An 18837-nucleotide genomic window follows, 5' to 3' on the forward strand; every position below is an offset into this window, starting at 1 on the left:
CCTCGGTAAATTAAGATAATCACTCTAAGACTACACACTCTAAACCTAAACAACACAATTATCTTGGATACGATGATACGAAGACAGCAAAGACAGCTATGTAGCTAGCTGACACTAAACTAATCAAGTCGTTCAGTTGAGTGTAACAGTTTCTCCAGTGCAGCTAATCAGTGGACGTTAGCTAGCTGGCTAGTGAAGACTAGTGAAGACTACGTTAGGACGGCGAAATACGATAATTACGCAATTATCTTTTGATACAAAGACGGCTATGTAGCTAGCTGAGAAGAAATTGCTAAGATAAGACAAATCAAACCGTTGTGATATAATGAAATATAATGAAAAAGTTATACTACCCGTTGGAGCGACGTGCAGATGCGACCACTCGCTCCAACCGGAACCATCAGATCCTCCTCTCCACCCTCTCCGAGTTGGGCATCTCCGGCGCGGCCCACGCTTGGATTGCGTCCTACCTGACAGGTCGCTCCTACCAGGTGGCGTGGCGAGAATCTGTCTCCTCACCACGCGCTCTCACCACTGGTGTCCCCCAGGGCTCTGTTCTTGGCCCTCTCCTATTCTCGCTATACACCAAGTCACTTGGCTCTGTCATAACCTCACATGGTCTCTCCTATCATTGCTATGCAGACGACACACAATTCATCTTCTCCTTTCCCCCTTCTGATGACCAGGTGGCGAATCGCATCTCTGCATGTCTGGCAGACATATCAGTGTGGATGACGGATCACCACCTCAAGCTGAACCTCGGCAAGACGGAGCTGCTCTTCCTCCCGGGGAAGGACTGCCCGTTCCATGATCTCGCCATCACGGTTGACAACTCCATTGTGTCTTCCTCCCAGAGCGCCAAGAACCTTGGCGTGATCCTGGACAACACCCTGTCATTCTCAACCAACATCAAGGCGGTGGCCCGTTCCTGTAGGTTCATGCTCTACAACATCCGCAGAGTACGACCCTGCCTCACACAGGAAGCGGCGCAGGTCCTAATCCAGGCACTTGTCATCTCCCGTCTGGATTACTGCAACTCGCTGTTGGCTGGGCTCCCTGCCTGTGCCATTAAACCCCTTCAACTCATCCAGAACGCCGCAGCCCGTCTGGTGTTCAACCTTCCCAAGTTCTCTCACGTCACCCCGCTCCTCCGTTCTCTCCACTGGCTTCCAGTTGAAGCTCGCATCCGCTACAAGTCCATGGTGCTTGCCTACGGAGCTGTGAGGGGAACGGCACCTCAGTACCTCCAGGCTCTGATCAGGCCCTACACCCAAACAAGGGCACTGCGTTCATCCACCTCTGGCCTGCTCGCCTCCCTACCACTGAGGAAGTACAGCTCCCGCTCAGCCCAGTCAAAACTGTTCGCTGCTCTGGCCCCCCAATGGTGGACCAAACTCCCTCACGACGCCAGGACAGCGGAGTCAATCACCACCTTCCGGAGACACCTGAAACCCCACCTCTTTAAGGAATACCTAGGATAGGATAAGTAATCCCTCTCCCCCCCCTTAAGATTTAGATGCACTATTGTAAAGTGACTGTTCCACTGGATGTCATAAGGTGAATGCACCAATTTGTAAGTCGCTCTGGATAAGAGCGTCTGCTAAATGACTTAAATGTAATGTAAATCTAAAAGGGATTTTCTTTTTGTATCGTGCAATTCGATTGTTAGCGGGGACGTGGATGTCAAGTCTGGGGCATTAATGGACAGTAGGCTATTTCTCATTTATAACATACTAAACGATCTGCGTCATTTATAACATACTAAAGAACATGTTTCATTTATAACATACTAAAGAATATGTTTCATTTATAACATACTAAAGAATATGTTTAATTTATAACATACTAAAGAATATGTTTCATTTATTACATACTAAAGAATATGTTTCATTTATTACATACTTAAGAATATGTTTCATTTATTACATACTTAATAATATGTTTCATTTATAACATACTAAAGAACATGTTTAATTTATTACATACTTAAGAATATGTTTAATTTATTACATACTTAATAATATGTTTCATTTATAACATACTAAAGAATATGTTTCATTTATTACATACTTAAGAATATGTTTCATTTATTACATACTTAATAATATGTTTCATTTATAACATACTAAAGAACATGTTTCATTTATAACATACTAAAGAATATGTTTCATTTATAACATACTAAAGAATATGTTTCATTTATAACATACTAAAGAACATGTTTCATTTATAACATACTAAAGAACATGTTTCATTTATAACATACTAAAGAATATGTTTCATTTATTACATACTAAAGAATATGTTTCATTTATTACATACTTAAGAATATGTTTCATTTATTACATACTTAATAATATGTTTCATTTATAACATACTAAAGAACATGTTTCATTTATAACATACTAAAGAATATGTTTCATTTATAACATACTAAAGAACATGTTTCATTTATAACATACTAAAGAATATGTTTCATTTATAACATACTAAAGAATATGTTTCATTTATTACATACTAAAGAATATGTTTCATTTATTACATACTTAAGAATATGTTTCATTTATAACATACTAAAGAATATGTTTCATTTATAACATACTAAACGATCTGCGTCATTTATAACATACTAAAGAATATGTTTAATGTATAACATACTTGAACTTGTTTCATTTATTACATACTTAAGAACATGTTTCATTTATTACATACTTAAGAACATGTTTCATTTATTACATACTTAAGAATATGTTTCATTTATTACATACTTAAGAATATGTTTAATGTATAACATACTTGAACTTGTTTCATTTATAACATACTTAAGAACATGTTTCATTTATTACATACTTAAGAACATGTTTCATTTATAACATACTAAACGATCTGCTTCATTTATAACATACTAAAGAACATGTTTCATTTATTACATACATAAGAATATGTTTAATGAACATGTATTTTAATGTATAACATTTATATTTATAACATACTAAACGATCTGCTTCATTTATAACATACTAAAGAACATGTTTAATTTATTACATACTTAAGAATATGTTTCATTTATAACATACTAAACGATCTGCGTCATTTATAACATACTTGAACTTGTTTCATTTATTACATACTTAAGAACATGTTTCATTTATTACATACTTAAGAATATGTTTCATTTATAACACAGTAAACGTTTTTTTTAATGTAACATGCTAAAGGAGCTGTTGACTAAAATAATGTCTAATTGTTTAATGATTCTTCGTTGAATCACTGACTGTATACGAACCAATCTGTACTTCTGTGATTGACGCATAAAAGGCCTAAATGATATTAGGCAACAACAGCGTGTCATTGATACTGTCGTTTTGAAAAAAGCAACATGTAATCAAAACATCGTGACACAAGTCAATTTACTCATGACGTGCGCAACCGGACGCATGGACGAGTTGTTTTTCAGAGCAAGAAACAGATCAACATTTTTTTTTTTTTTTGTGGGAGGATTTACTCACTGACCTTCCAATCAGTTTTCTCTCAAATGTATTTACGTTTTATCAAGTGTTAAATAAATCGGGATATTTTGAAGGGAGGAGACTACTATCGGATTGTTTTATCCTTCACGGAGTCAGTGACAATCTGGTGCGCTATTGGGTAGGGGGAGAGCGCAGCGGAGACGCACAGGGTAGGGAGAGAGCGCAGCGGAGACGCACAGGGTAGGGAGTGAGCGCAGCGGAGACGCACAGGGTAGGGAGTGAGCGCAGCGGAGACGCACAGGGTAGGGAGTGAGCGCAGCGGAGACGCACAGGGTAGGGAGAGAGCGCAGCGGAGACGCACAGGGATGTCCAGTCCAGGAAGGTAGCGGCTTCCTGTGTGAATAATTTGTTATTCTAGAGGCATCAGCTTGTTCCCAGGTTTGGTGCGAATGATCCATCAGCAGAATCTCATTGAAACACATTCTTTACTTGTACTGTAGTTTCTTACAGGATCATCTAAAGAATTGCGTCAACCAAAGGATACGCGCGCTGCAGTTTATCCAGAAGCGTTGTCCAAGTTGAGCCTCTAGAAATTTGGATAGAAGCTGGTACAGTATGACTTGTCGGCTTGGCAGTGTTAGTGCTTGTCTATAGCCTAATACTGACCCGCGCGTTATCAATTACGACCAAGGTCGGCAAATATCTGAAGGTCTAAATATGATTATAAATAGCTCAGACATATTTTGTAACTATGAAGAAATAGGTAACTTCACCAACAACTCGTCATGTGTGAACACGACTCAGTCCTCACCCAGCTTCATCGACCTGGCGACGTTTATGCACATATTCCCGTCCATATACGGCATCCTGTGTACTATAGGAGTGATCGCCAACGGTTTGGTGATTTACGCAGTGGCGACATGCAAGAAAAAGATTGTATCGGACATCTACGTGCTGAACTTGGCCGTCGCAGATATGCTCTTCTTGCTGGTGATGCCTTTCAACATTCACCAGCTGGTCCGGGACAGACAGTGGGTGTTCGGGAACTTCATGTGCAAAGCTGTCGTGGTGGTGGATGTTAGCAACCAGTTCACTACGGTGGGGATTGTAACGGTGCTGTGTATTGACAGGTAAGTCTCTATCTCTCCTAATTCAACAGGTGTCAGTTTGATCATGACAAAGAGAGGTGTCTTTGTGATTTTTTTTTTCTTGAGAGGAATGGTCGGTAGCCGGAACATAATTAGACATTAATGTGTAGACTCCAAATTGACCACAAGAAACCCAAACAGATATCACATTTGACTAAAACATAATAATTCCAAATCCTTGCAGCGTTTGTATAAGATCACTCTGTTATGCGCGGCAGTACTTTGGAACACATTTCTGAAATTAAAATCAGATGGAGCTGCTTTCCCGGTGTTTTTACATAATGTTTTTCCAACAATGAAAATAATAATAATAATACTAGAAAGAATAATAATACAATGTTGCTCAGAAAACTTGGGGGGGGGGGGGGGGTCAAAAAACAACAACAACTCAGGCCTCCAGTTGGGGACCATGGTCAGAGGGTTCAGTGATAAAACACAGCCAAAGCAGATCAGTATCTGGGGATTTAGGCCTACATAGTAACAGAAAACTGAAAATTATACTTCAATTCTGGCTTTTATGAACAGTAAAATACTCTAAAACATTTTACTGTAGCATAGTGTAAAATATGGTGCATTGTGGGAAAATGTTGTGGTCTGGGGCAAATAATTGCCATATTTCGAATGGTATCGTAATTCAACTTTACTGTATCTCTGGAGTGCCAAAAACCTTTTGACCACTACTGGGTGCAAGGTATTGTTGTTTCTGTCTCATTAATATAAACTTGGCAAAAAAATAAACATTATTTTTTCAGGACCCTGTCTTTCAAAGATAATTAGTAAAAACCCAAATAACTTCACAGATATTCAATGATTTAAACACTGTTTCCCATGCTTGTTCAATGAACCATGAACAATTAATGAACATGCATCTGTGGAACGGTCATTAAGACACTAACAGCTTACAGACGGTAGGCAATTCAGGTCACAGTTATGAAAACTAAGGACACTAAAGAGGCCTTTCTACTGACTCTGAAAAACACCAAAAGAAAGATGCCCAGGGTCACTGCTCATCTGCGTGAATGTGCCTTAGGCATGCTGCAATGAGACATGAGAACTGCAGATGTGGCCAGGGCAATAAATTGCATTGTCCGTACTGTGAGACGCCCAACACAGCACTACAGGGAGACAGGACGGACAGCTGATCGTCCTCGCAGTGGCAGACTACGTGTAACAACACCTGCACAGGATTGGTACATCCAAGCATCACACCTGCTGGACAGGTACAGGATGGCAACAACAACTGCCCAAGTTACACCAGGAACACACAATCCCTCCATCAGTGTTCAGACTGATGACTGATGGCTTGTAGGCCTGTTGTAAAGCAGGTCTTCACCAGACATCAACGGCAACAACGTTGCCTATGGGCACAAACCCACCGTCGCTGGATCAGACAGGACTGGCAAAAGAACTCTTCACTGATGAGTCACGTTTTTTTCTCACCAGGGGTGATGGTCTGATTCACGTTTATTGTCAAAGGAGTGACCGTTACACCGAGGCCTGTACTCTGGAGCGGGAACGATTTGGAGGTGGAGGGTCAGTCACTGTCTGGGGCGGTGTGTCACAGCATCATCATTTCCTGCAAGAAAGGAGTTTCAGTGTTCTGCCATGACCAGTGAAGAGTCCGGATCTCAATCCCATTGAGCACGTCTGGGACCTGTTGGATCGGAGGGTCAGGGCTAGGGCCATTCCCCCCAGAAATGTCCGGGAACTTGCAGGTGCCTTGGTGGAAGAGTGGGGTAACATCTCACAGCAAGAACTGGCAAATCTGGTGCAGGCAATGAAGAAGCGATGCACTGCAGTACTTAATGCAGCTGGTGACCACACCAGATACTGATTGTTACTTTTGACTTTATTCAGGGATACACTATGTTCAGGGATACACTATGTCACGTGTCTGTGGAACTTGTTCACTTTATGTCTCAGTTGTTGAATCTTGTTATGTTCATACAAATATTTACACATGTTAAGTTTGCTGAAAATAAACGCAGTTGACAGTGAGAAGACGTTTCTTTTTTTTGCTGAGTTTATGTTGATGGATGCCTTGTAAGAGGCTATATTTGTTGCACCCCTGATTGAGAATGCTGTAACCAATGTAACTCCTTTGTGGTTATAGTTCCACGTCAATTTGTATAAGAGACAGATTGGAGTTTAATACAGTCTATTTTACTGCATTATATCTTACTACATTGTATCTTACTGCATTGTATCTTACTGCATTGTATCTTACTGCATTGTATCTTACTGCATTGTATCTTACTGCATTGTATCTTACTGCAGTGTATCTTACTGCATTGTATCTTACTGCATTGTATCTCACTGCATTGTATCGTACTGCATTGTATCTTACTGCATTGTATCTTACTGCATTGTATCTCACTGCATTGTATCTTACTGCATTGTATCTTACTGCATTGTATCTCACTGCATTGTACTGTGTGTCATTACACAGTACTTGCTTTGATATCATAATTATATTACAGTAGGTGTACTGTAATATGAACTACCATATTTTGACTTGTCACAAGCTGCCTGTAAAACTACTGTCAAATTCACAGTAACCCCTTTACAGTTTACTTTACATGCTGAAGGAGTCTGTCATACAATGTAATAATATAAATATAATAATAATAATAATAACAATGAATGCATGTTATTGTTTTCGGTGTGTTTATTAGAACAACATTTACAAAAAGGTGATTTTCTGATCTGATATGGATCCGCCAGCATACAGCCTATCAATTAGTATAATAGCCTGCGAATATCATGTACACCCTGCCATGTCAATAACCCAGAGGGTAGACATTGATGAGTTAATAATGAAATGGATGGTCACAGATTGAATGCTCATAGCCGTACATAAAACATATATTCAAGGTTAACTGGTTTATCGTCTTCATTTGGGACCGAGGTAATACATCCATTTCAGACACGGCCAACGTGTTGTATGGAGCGACGATCCATATTCTGTCTCACACAATTCACCCGCCAGTTAACATTACTCGCAGTTGAATATTTCTTCTTCAAGAGCGCAAATGGATAAATGTAACCACTATCAAATTAATAGACAGCGCAAATGGATGAGAGGACTGACCCGTCTCTACAAGATCAATATTCTAGTTTTATCCATGGGTTGTATTCAATCCGTATCGTGAACGTTCAAGGTTAATGCGTGATTGAAATGTATGCTCTTGCGTTAACGGGTGAAGACTGCATTCGCAGTAAATGCTGCGTATTTCGGCCCAATAGGAAATTACTTTTCAATTTCTATCGTGGAATCTTTAACGCCTCAGCGACACAGATTGAAGAGAACCCAATGTTTTGAGACTTTACGGTGTTTTTTTTTTCATTGTTTTACAAACATTGGAGAAAAACAATCTTATATTTTGTGCTCTGATGGAGTATGAGATTTGAACTAAGCTCCTGAGGCATTTTGGAAGTTGTATTTTTCAAGAATCAATTGGTACATTGATAGTCCAAAATGTATGTAGCAACAGCAGTTTTTGGGTCAACAACAACCTGGCCTGGAGTGGACTGCGGGATACTTCTATCTGTGTTTATAGAGGAAAGAGATATAGAGAGGAGCCTTCCTAGCAGACATGCTCTTGGTAGCCTAGTGGTTAGAGCGTTGGACTAGGACCCGGAAGGTTGCAAGTTCAAACCCCCGAGCTGAGAAGGTACAAATCTGTCTTTCTGCCACCAAACAGGCAGTTAACCCACTGTTCCTAGGTCGTCATTGTAAATAAGAATTTGTTCTTAACTGACTTGCCAAATTAAATTAAATAAACATGTGCCTGGTGGAACACAGACACGTTATGTCTCTGTCTTGCTCTTTCACACACATTCAGTTTCTCTCTTTCTGTCTGTATCTCTTTCACACACACTAAAGTCTCTCTTTCTGTCTGTATCTCTCTTTCACGCACACACACCTCGACATCTCATTAGCTTTAGAGACTCACGGCTCCAACAGATGGACGGGATTGGTTTAACACACAGATTAGTTAAACCACCCTCCAGCAGGATTAGTTTAACACACAGATTAGTTAAACCACCCTCCAGTAGGATTAGTTTAACACACAGATTAGTTAAACCACCCTCCAACAGGATTAGTTTAACACACAGATTAGTTAAACCACCCTCCAGTAGGATTAGTTTAACACACAGATTAGTTAAACCACCCTCCAGCAGGACTAGTTTAACCACCATTCAAGAGGACTCCCAGATAGTCTCCAAACACAGTTTGACATACTAGCACGTTTCCAAAGAATGTGCAAATCTAAACTTATTCAGCTGCACCATATATGCACCTTACGTATGTAAAGTATGTCGGCCTTTTGAAGTACAATATGTGTTTGTATTGAAAATATGATCCAAAGGCCATGACAGGGTCTTACTGGAACATGGAAATGGCAGTCAGATTCCCCTAGTCAGATTCCCTTAGTCAGATTCCCCTAGTCAGATTCCCCTAGTCAGATTCCCCTAGTCAGATTCCCCTTGTCAGATTCCCCTAGTCAGATTCCCCTAGTCAGATTCCTTAGTCAGATTCCCCTAGTCAGATTCCCCTAGTCAGATTCCCCTAGTCAGATTCACCTAGTCAGATTCCTTAGTCAGATTCCCCTAGTCAGATTCCCATAGTCAGATTCCTTAGTCAGATTCCCCTAGTCAGATTCCCCTGTTCAGAATTTCTAGTCAGATTCCCCTGGTCAGATTCCCTAGTCATTGGGAAACACAGACATTTCAATTCACCGGCTTTAACATCTGCTAATCTGTGTATGTAACAATCTTTGATTGAGTTGATAGGAAGGTCATACGCACAATTTTCTGTCCGTCAATACATCTATACAATACATGACTATGCCAGGTTCATGTGGCTTATTTAATTAAAAGTCAGTAATGAACAAATTTGTATTTACAATGATGGCCTACCCCGGCGACGCTGGGCCTGTTGTGCGCAGCCCTATGGGACTCCCAATCACTGCCGGATATGAAACAGCCTGGATGCGAACCAGGTACTATAGTGACTCCTCTTGCACTGAGATGCAGTGCCTTAGACCACTACGCCACTCGGAAGCCTGTACAGAGGACATTGCTACAGTAATATCTCCATGGTAATGAAGACATCTCTAATGTAATATCTCCTTGGTAATGAAGACATCTCTACAGTAATATCTCCATGGTAATGAAGACATCTCTAATGTAATATCTCCTTGGTAATGAAGACATCTCTACAGTAATATATCTATTGTCATATGTAGACATCTCTACAGTAATATCTCCATGGTAATGAAGACATCTCTAATGTAATATCTCCTTGGGAATGAAGACATCTCTACAGTAATATCTCTATGGTAATGAAGACATCTCTACAGTAATATCTCCTTGATAATGAAGACATCTCTACAGTAATATCTCTATGGTAATGAAGACATCTCTACAGTAATATCTCCTTGGTAATGAAGACATCTCTACAGTAATATCTCTATGGTAATGAAGACATCTCTACAGTAATATCTCCTTGGTAATGAAGACATCTCTACAGTAATATCTCTATGGTAATGAAGACATCTCTACAGTAATATCTCCTTGGTAATGAAGACATCTCTACAGTAATATCTCCTTGGTAATGAAGACATCTCTACAGTAATATCTCCTTGGTAATGAAGACATCTCTACAGTAATATCTCTATGGTAATGAAGACATCTCTACAGTAATATATCTATTGTCATATGTAGACATCTCTACAGTAATATCTCCATGGTAATGAAGATATCTCTACAGTAATATCTCTATGGTAATGAAGACATCTCTACAGTAATATCTCTATGGTAATGAAGTCATCTCTACAGTAATATATCTATTGTCATATGTAGACATCTCTACAGTAATATCTCCATGATAATGAAGACATCTCTACAGTAATATCTCCTTGGGAATGAAGACATCTCTACAGTAATATCTCTATGGTAATGAAGACATCTCTACAGTAATATCTCCTTAGTAATGAAGACATCTCTACAGTAATATCTCTATGGTAATGAAGACATCTCTACAGTAATATCTCCTTGGTAATGAAGACATCTCTACAGTAATATCTCCTTGGTAATGAAGACATCTCTACAGTAATATCTCCTTGGTCATGAAGACATCTCTACAGTAATATCTCTATGGTAATGAAGACATCTCTACAGTAATATATCTATTGTCATATGTAGACATCTCTACAGTAATATCTCCATGGTAATGAAGACATCTCTACAGTAATATCTCCTTGGGAATGAAGACATCTCTACAGTAATATCTCTATGGTAATGAAGACATCTCTACAGTAATATCTCCTTAGTAATGAAGACATTCTACAGTAATATCTCTATGGTAATGAAGACATCTCTACAGTAATATCTCCTTGGTAATGAAGACATCTCTACAGTAATATCTCCATGGTAATGAAGACATCTCTACAGTAATTATCTCCTTAGTAATGAAGACATCTCTACAGTAATATCTCTATGGTAATGAAGACATCTCTACAGTAATATCTCCTTGGTAATGAAGACATCTCTACGGTAATATCTCCTTGGTAATGAAGACATATCTACAGTAATATCTCCTTGGTCATGAAGACATCTCTACAGTAATATCTCTATAGTAATGAAGTCATCTCTACAGTAATATCTCCTTAGTAATGAAGACATCTCTACAGTAATATCTCTATGGTAATGAAGACATCTCTACAGTAATATCTCCTTGGTAATGAAGACATCTCTACGGTAATATCTCCTTGGTAATGAAGACATATCTACAGTAATATCTCCTTGGTCATGAAGACATCTCTACAGTAATATCTCTATAGTAATGAAGTCATCTCTACAGTAATATCTCTATGGTAATGAAGACATCTCTACAGTAATATATCTATTGTCATATGTAGACATCTCTACAGTAATATCTCCATGGTAATTAAGATATCTCTACAGTAATATCTCCTCGGTAATGAAGTCATCTCTACAGTAATATATCTATTGTCATATGTAGACATCTCTACAGTAATATCTCCTTGGTAATGAAGTCATCTCTACAGTAATATATCTATTGTCATATGTAGACATCTCTACAGTAATATCTCCTTGGTAATGAAGACATCTCTACAGTAATATCTCCATGGTAATTAAGACATCTCTACAGTAATATCTCCATCCCTTGGCCTGCCTTGGATGTATTCAGTCGTATCATGAAAGACATAACCAGCGCAGAGTAAATGTAAATTAATCCTTTTTAATTATCCGATGTGACATGGCTGTAGGATTATTTTCATTATTTAATTGACATATGTGACACAGGGTCGTTAAGTACAGCATAGTACAGCAGGTGGCTATAGACTTTACTTTGATTAACATCAGCAGTAAACAGCTTCTCTGATCGTTTATTTTAGGATTTATTGTATCCCAAATACATTACTTTTTCCTACGTAGTGCACTACTTTTTGACAAGGGCTCATAGGGCTCTGGTGAAAAGTAGTGCACTACACAGGGAATAGGGTGCTAATTGGTATGTACAAGTGATTCATTTCATGTTGAACATCAAGCAGTACGCCAGTCATCAGTCTAACTTTATTTACTTATTCATTACACTGTATACGTGACTTTTTTCAGCTCCCAGCTCAATTCATCCCAAAAAGACAGAAAGTAATTGGAAAACATGAAAACTATACAGTACATGTATACTATACAGTACAGTACATGAATACTATACAGTACATGAATACATTCATAATATAGAGTACATGAATACTATACAGTACATGAATACATTCATAATATAGAGTACATGAATACTATACAGTACATGAAAACTATACAATACATGAATACTACACAGTACATGAATGATATACAGTACATGAAAACTATACAGTACATGACTGCTATACAGTACATTAATACATTAATAATATAGAGTACATGAATACTATACAGTAGATGAAAACTATACAGTACATGAAAACTATACAGTACATGAATACATTAATAATATAGAGTACATGAATACTATACAGTACATGAAAACTAAGCAGTACATGAATACATTAATAATATAGAGTACATGAATGCTATACAGTACATGAAAACTATACAGCACATGAAAACTATACAGTACCTGAATACTATACAGTACATGAATACTATACAGTACATGAATACATTAATAATATAGAGTACATGAATGCTATACAGTACATGAAAACTATACAGCACATGAATACTATACAGTACATGAATACTATACAGTACATGAATACATTAATAATATAGAGTACATGAATACATGAAAACTATACATTACATAAATACTATACAGTACATGAATGCTATACAGGACATGAATAAATTAATAATATACAGTACATGAATACATGAATACTATACAGTACATGAATACTATACAGTACATGAACACATGTATACTATACAGTACATGAATACTATACAGTACATAAATACATGAATACTATACAGTACATGAATACATGAATACTATACAATACATGAATACTATACAGTACATGAATACATTAATACTATACAGTACATGCATACATGAATACTATACAGTACATGAATATTATACCGTACATGAATACTATACAGTACATGAATACTATACAGTACATGCATACATGAATACTATACAGCACATGAATACTATACAGTACATGAATACTATACAGTACATGCATACATGAATACTATACAGTACATGCATACATGAATACTATACAGTACATGCATACATGAATACTATACAGTACATTAATACTATACAGTACATAAATACTATACAGTACATGAATACTATACAGTACATGAATATTATACAATACATGAAAACTATACATTACATAAATACTATACAGTACATGAATACTATACAGTACATGAATACTATACAGTACATGCATACATGAATACTATACATTACATGCATACATGAATACTATACAGTACATGAATACTATACAGTACATGAAAACTAAGCAGTACATGAATACATTAATAATATAGAGTACATGAATGCTATACAGTACATGAAAACTATACAGCACATGAAAACTATACAGTACCTGAATACTATACAGTACATGAATACTATACAGTACATGAATACATTAATAATATAGAGTACATGAATGCTATACAGTACATGAAAACTATACAGCACATGAATACTATACAGTACATGAATACTATACAGTACATGAATACATTAATAATATAGAGTACATGAATACATGAAAACTATACATTACATAAATACTATACAGTACATGAATGCTATACAGGACATGAATAAATTAATAATATACAGTACATGAATACCTGAATACTATACAGTACATGAATACTATACAGTACATGAACACATGTATACTATACAGTACATGAATACTATACAGTACATAAATACATGAATACTATACAGTACATGAATACATGAATACTATACAATACATGAATACTATACAGTACATGAATACATTAATACTATACAGTACATGCATACATGAATACTATACAGTACATGAATATTATACCGTACATGAATACTATACAGTACATGAATACTATACAGTACATGCATACATGAATACTATACAGTACATGAATACTATGCAGTACATGAATACTATACAGTACATGCATACATGAATACTATACAGTACATGCATACATGAATACTATACAGTACATGCATACATGAATACTATACAGTACATTAATACTATACAGTACATAAATACTATACAGTACATGAATACTATACAGTACATGAATATTATACAATACATGAAAACTATACATTACATAAATACTATACAGTACATGAATACTATACAGTACATGAATACTATACAGTACATGAATACTATACAGTACATGAATACATGAATACTATACAATTCATGAATACTATACAGTACATGAATACATTAATACTATACAGTACATGCATACATGAATACTATACAGTACATGAATATTATACAGTACATGAATACTATACAGTACATGAATACTATACAGTACATGCATACATGAATACTATACAGTACATGAATACTATACAGTACATGAATACTATACAGTACATGCATACATGAATACTATACAGTACATGCATACATGAATACTATACAGTACATGCATACATGAATACTATACAGTACATTAATACTATACAGTACATAAATACTATACAGTACATGAATACTATACAGTACATGAATATTATACAATACATGAAAACTATACATTACATAAATACTATACAGTACATGAATACTATACAGTACATGAATACTATACAGTACATGAATACTATACAGTACATGCATACATGAATACTATACATTACATGCATACATGAATACTATACAGTACATGAATACTATACCGTACATGAATACTATACCGTACATGAATAGTGTACAGCAGATGTTTTTATCCATAGCGACGTACAGTACAGTGAAGGAATTCATTTCTTAGTATGTGTATGTGATCCTTGAAGGAATTGAACCCATGACTTTGGGCATATGCCAGTGTTCCATATGGCACCCTATTCCCTTTGCAGTGCACTGCTTTTGACCGGAGCCTTATGATCTCTTGTCCAAAGTAGTGAACTACTGTATAGAGGGAATAAGCATGTTTTTATGACGCCTCCATGATCTTACCAACTGATCCACACATGACATTATTAGATTTATTTAATGTCACATCATGATTAGAGTCTGACTGCTCTCACAAATGTTACAATAGACCATATGAATAGGCGACATTCAAACAGAGTATTTCTTTTTTTCTCCCAGGTCAATAAATTACTGTTTGCTTTACTGACAAATACCAGTAGACAAATACGACTTAGTTATGTTTTTTTTTGGGGGGGGGGTATGTCTGTGCATTCACATGCTTTTGTCTGGACTAGACTGGCCTGGGGTAAAGTAATGGGTGTTATTGAAACAACACAACAGCTTCACAATGGAGTCTGCTGAATGATCCCTGTAGAGATATCGTTATGTTTCCAGCAAATGCCACCCTATGCCCTATATAGTGCCCTACGTTTGACCTGGTATGGGCCCTGGTGAACAGTAGTGCAGTAGTGGTGAACAGTAGTGCACTGTACTACTAAGTATTCAGACCCCAATCCCTTTTTCCACATTTTGTTACGTTACAGGCTTATTCTAAAAAAAAAAAAAAAAAAAAAAAAGTCCTCATCAATCTACACACAATAGCCCATTATGACAAAGTGAAAATACGTTGTTTTTTTATTTTATTTTTGCAAATGTATAACAAACAAAAAAACATAAATACCTTATTTAAATAACTATTCAGACCCTTTGCTATGAGACTCGAAATTGCACTCAGTTGCATCCTGTTTCCATTGATCATCTTTGAGATGTTTCTACAACTTGATTTACCTGTGGTAAATTCAATAGTTTGGACATGATTTGGAAAGGCACACAACTGTCTATTTAAGGTCCCAGAGTTCACAGTGAATGCCAGAGCAAAAACCAAGCCACGAGGTCAAAGGAATTGAGCTCCGAGAACAGGATTCTGTCGAGGCACAGATCGGTACAAAAACAAAATGTCTGCAGCATTGAAGGTCCTGAAGAAAACAGAGGCCTCCATCATTCTTAATAAATGGAAGACGTTTGGAACCACTGTGTAAGGAATGGGCTGTGGTCAAAAGTAGTGCACTATATAGGGAATGATGTGGAATTAGGGCACAGCCCAGGTACATAACCTAACCCCTGACCTCTAACCCCTTGTCTCTAACTGATGTTTCTCTTTGTTTCTAACCCCAGATACGTTGCCATCGTCCACCCCACCTCAGAGAAGCGGACCATCCAGTGGACCATCATCATCAACATCCTGGTGTGGGTCGGCAGCTTCCTCCTCACCGTGCCCGTCATGATCTACGCCATGGTGGTTAGGAAGCGCGACTTGGAGATATGCATGATGTTCCTGGACGGGCCTGAGGACATGTACTGGTACACTCTCTACCAGTCCATCCTGGGCTTCATCTTCCCTCTCATCATCATCTCCACCTTCTACTCCCTCACCCTCTACCACGTCTTCAGATCCATCCGCAGAGTCAAGCGTAAACAGACTGTCTGGGCGAAGCGCGCCACCAAGACCGTGGTGATGGTCATTGCTCTCTTCCTGGTGTGCTGGAGCCCATATCACGTGATCCAGGTGATTAACTTGAGCAACAACAGGCCAACCAACACCTTCGTGTATGTCTACAACATCACGATCTGTCTGAGTTACTCCCACAGCTGCATCAACCCTCTGATGCTGCTCATCTTCGCTCAGAACTATCGCGAGCGTCTCTGTCACAGGAAGGAGTTGAGGAGCTCGCAGCAGAACTCCTCCAAGACCACTGTGGTCAAGACAGACGGCTCCAGCGTGGCCACAGACCCCAACTACCGCAGCACAGCCATGTAATAATAGAGGCATTGCCACTCGCATACTGTATGTGTGAATGGGTAGGACATTTGTTCGTCCCAATAAGACTACCGAAAGTCAACTGTTTTCGTTCTGCCATCTTTGACGAACTTGAGCATTTTATGAATTACTGAAGTTACAGTAGTTGAACTACACTGCTATCTTTCCAGGGAACAGAAGTGGTACTGTGTGTTAGTGGATGGATTACCCAACTGACTGTACCTGCTTCATCATCACTAAGAATCATTGATCCTGTGGTAGCCAAGTGTTTACTGAATCGTTGTGTAAGCCGAGCTACTCTGAGAATGGACTGAGATTGTTCAGAATGGAAGTATCAAAAGGACTGTGTATCTCTTTCTCTCTCATACATGCTTTAACCACATTCAAATAATCTCTCTCTCTCTCTCTCTCTCTCTCTCTCTCGCTCTCTCGCTCTCTCTCTCTCACTCTCTCTTTCTCTCGCTCGTTCTTGCTCTCTCTTTCTCTCTCGCTCCCTCTCTCTCTCTCTCTCTCTCTCTCTCTCTCTCTCTCTCTCTCTGCTTACTTCACTGTAGTAAATCTGCAAAAACACGACAGTGAATACTGTCGTGAATACTGGTGGTCCTTCTGTAGCTCAGTTGGTAGAGCATGGCGCTTGTAGCGCCAGGGTAGTGGGTTTGATCCCCGGGACCACCCATACGTAGAATGTATGCACACATGACTGTAAGTCGCTTTGGATAAAAGCGTCTGCTAAATGGCATATATATCTACTGTAGTATAGCAATGTGGGGGAGTGGAATGGGCAGGTCATATGCAATCAAATACCGAAAAAAAAAGTTCTACTTTTGAGCTGTGTGTTTGAAAATACTTAAATACACAGATATAAAGTATTTAAATAAGAAATACACATGCATTTGGAGACATGACGGCATATATATGTTTTATTGTTTTAAATGTAACTAGGCAAGTCAGTTAAGAACAAATTATTTACAATGACGGCCTACTTCGGCCAAACCCTAACCTGGGCGAAGCTGGGGAAAATTGTGCGCCGCCCTATGGGACTCCCAGTCACGGCCGGTTGACACACAGTGTCACCTTCGTCGTAAGAATTATCGGACCAAGGTGCAGCGTGATTGATGGTTAATACATGTTTATTAACTGAAACGCACAAAAAAAACAATAAAGAATGAACGAAACGTGAAGACAATGGAGTGCTCACAGGCAACTACACATAAACAAGATCCCACAAACACAGGTGGGAAAAATAGTCCCCAATTAGAGACATCTGTAGCCAGCTGCCTCTAATTGGGAATCATACAAAACACCAACATAGAAAAATTAATTAGAACACAACATAGACAGATATACTACAACACCCCCTAGTCATGCCCTGAGCCACTACACCATAGAGAATCAATGGATCTCTATGGTCAGGGCATGACACACAGCCTGGAATTGAACAGGGCCTTAGATCGCTGCGCCACTCAGGAGACCTTTAACAAGGGGGGATACTCAGATACGTTCAGATACTTATACTATTGTTATAAGATACTTCTTGGAAAATCAACAGTAATACTATTGATGTCGAAGTAAATCTTCAGGTTGTCGTTGAGGAAGGGAGGCAGGAAGGGAGGGAAAGAATGTTTCAGGGGGGTGGTTGATAGCTTCAGACTGGGGAGATTTATAGGAAAAGTGGGGGGTGTTCTTTTTACTCACTGATACGGATCAAAATAAGTCCGTGT

At 38.1% G+C, this 18837-nt stretch overlaps 1 protein-coding gene across 1 annotated transcript; it reads left to right on the forward strand.

Annotated features, from left to right (window-relative positions):
* Positions 1 to 4187: 4187 nt before the first annotated feature.
* On the forward strand, positions 4188 to 17442 carry LOC124033385 (melanin-concentrating hormone receptor 2-like). The gene is made up of 2 exons (XM_046345412.1): positions 4188 to 4600; positions 16474 to 17442. Exons 1-2 carry the CDS (start codon positions 4188 to 4190, stop codon positions 17114 to 17116), a joined length of 1056 nt encoding a protein of 351 aa, XP_046201368.1. The 3' UTR covers positions 17117 to 17442.
* The last annotated feature ends 1395 nt before the right edge of the window (positions 17443 to 18837 follow it).

This window comes from Oncorhynchus gorbuscha, linkage group LG04 (genome assembly GCF_021184085.1).
Source record: "Oncorhynchus gorbuscha isolate QuinsamMale2020 ecotype Even-year linkage group LG04, OgorEven_v1.0, whole genome shotgun sequence".
NCBI classification, from domain to species: Eukaryota; Metazoa; Chordata; class Actinopteri; order Salmoniformes; family Salmonidae; genus Oncorhynchus; species Oncorhynchus gorbuscha.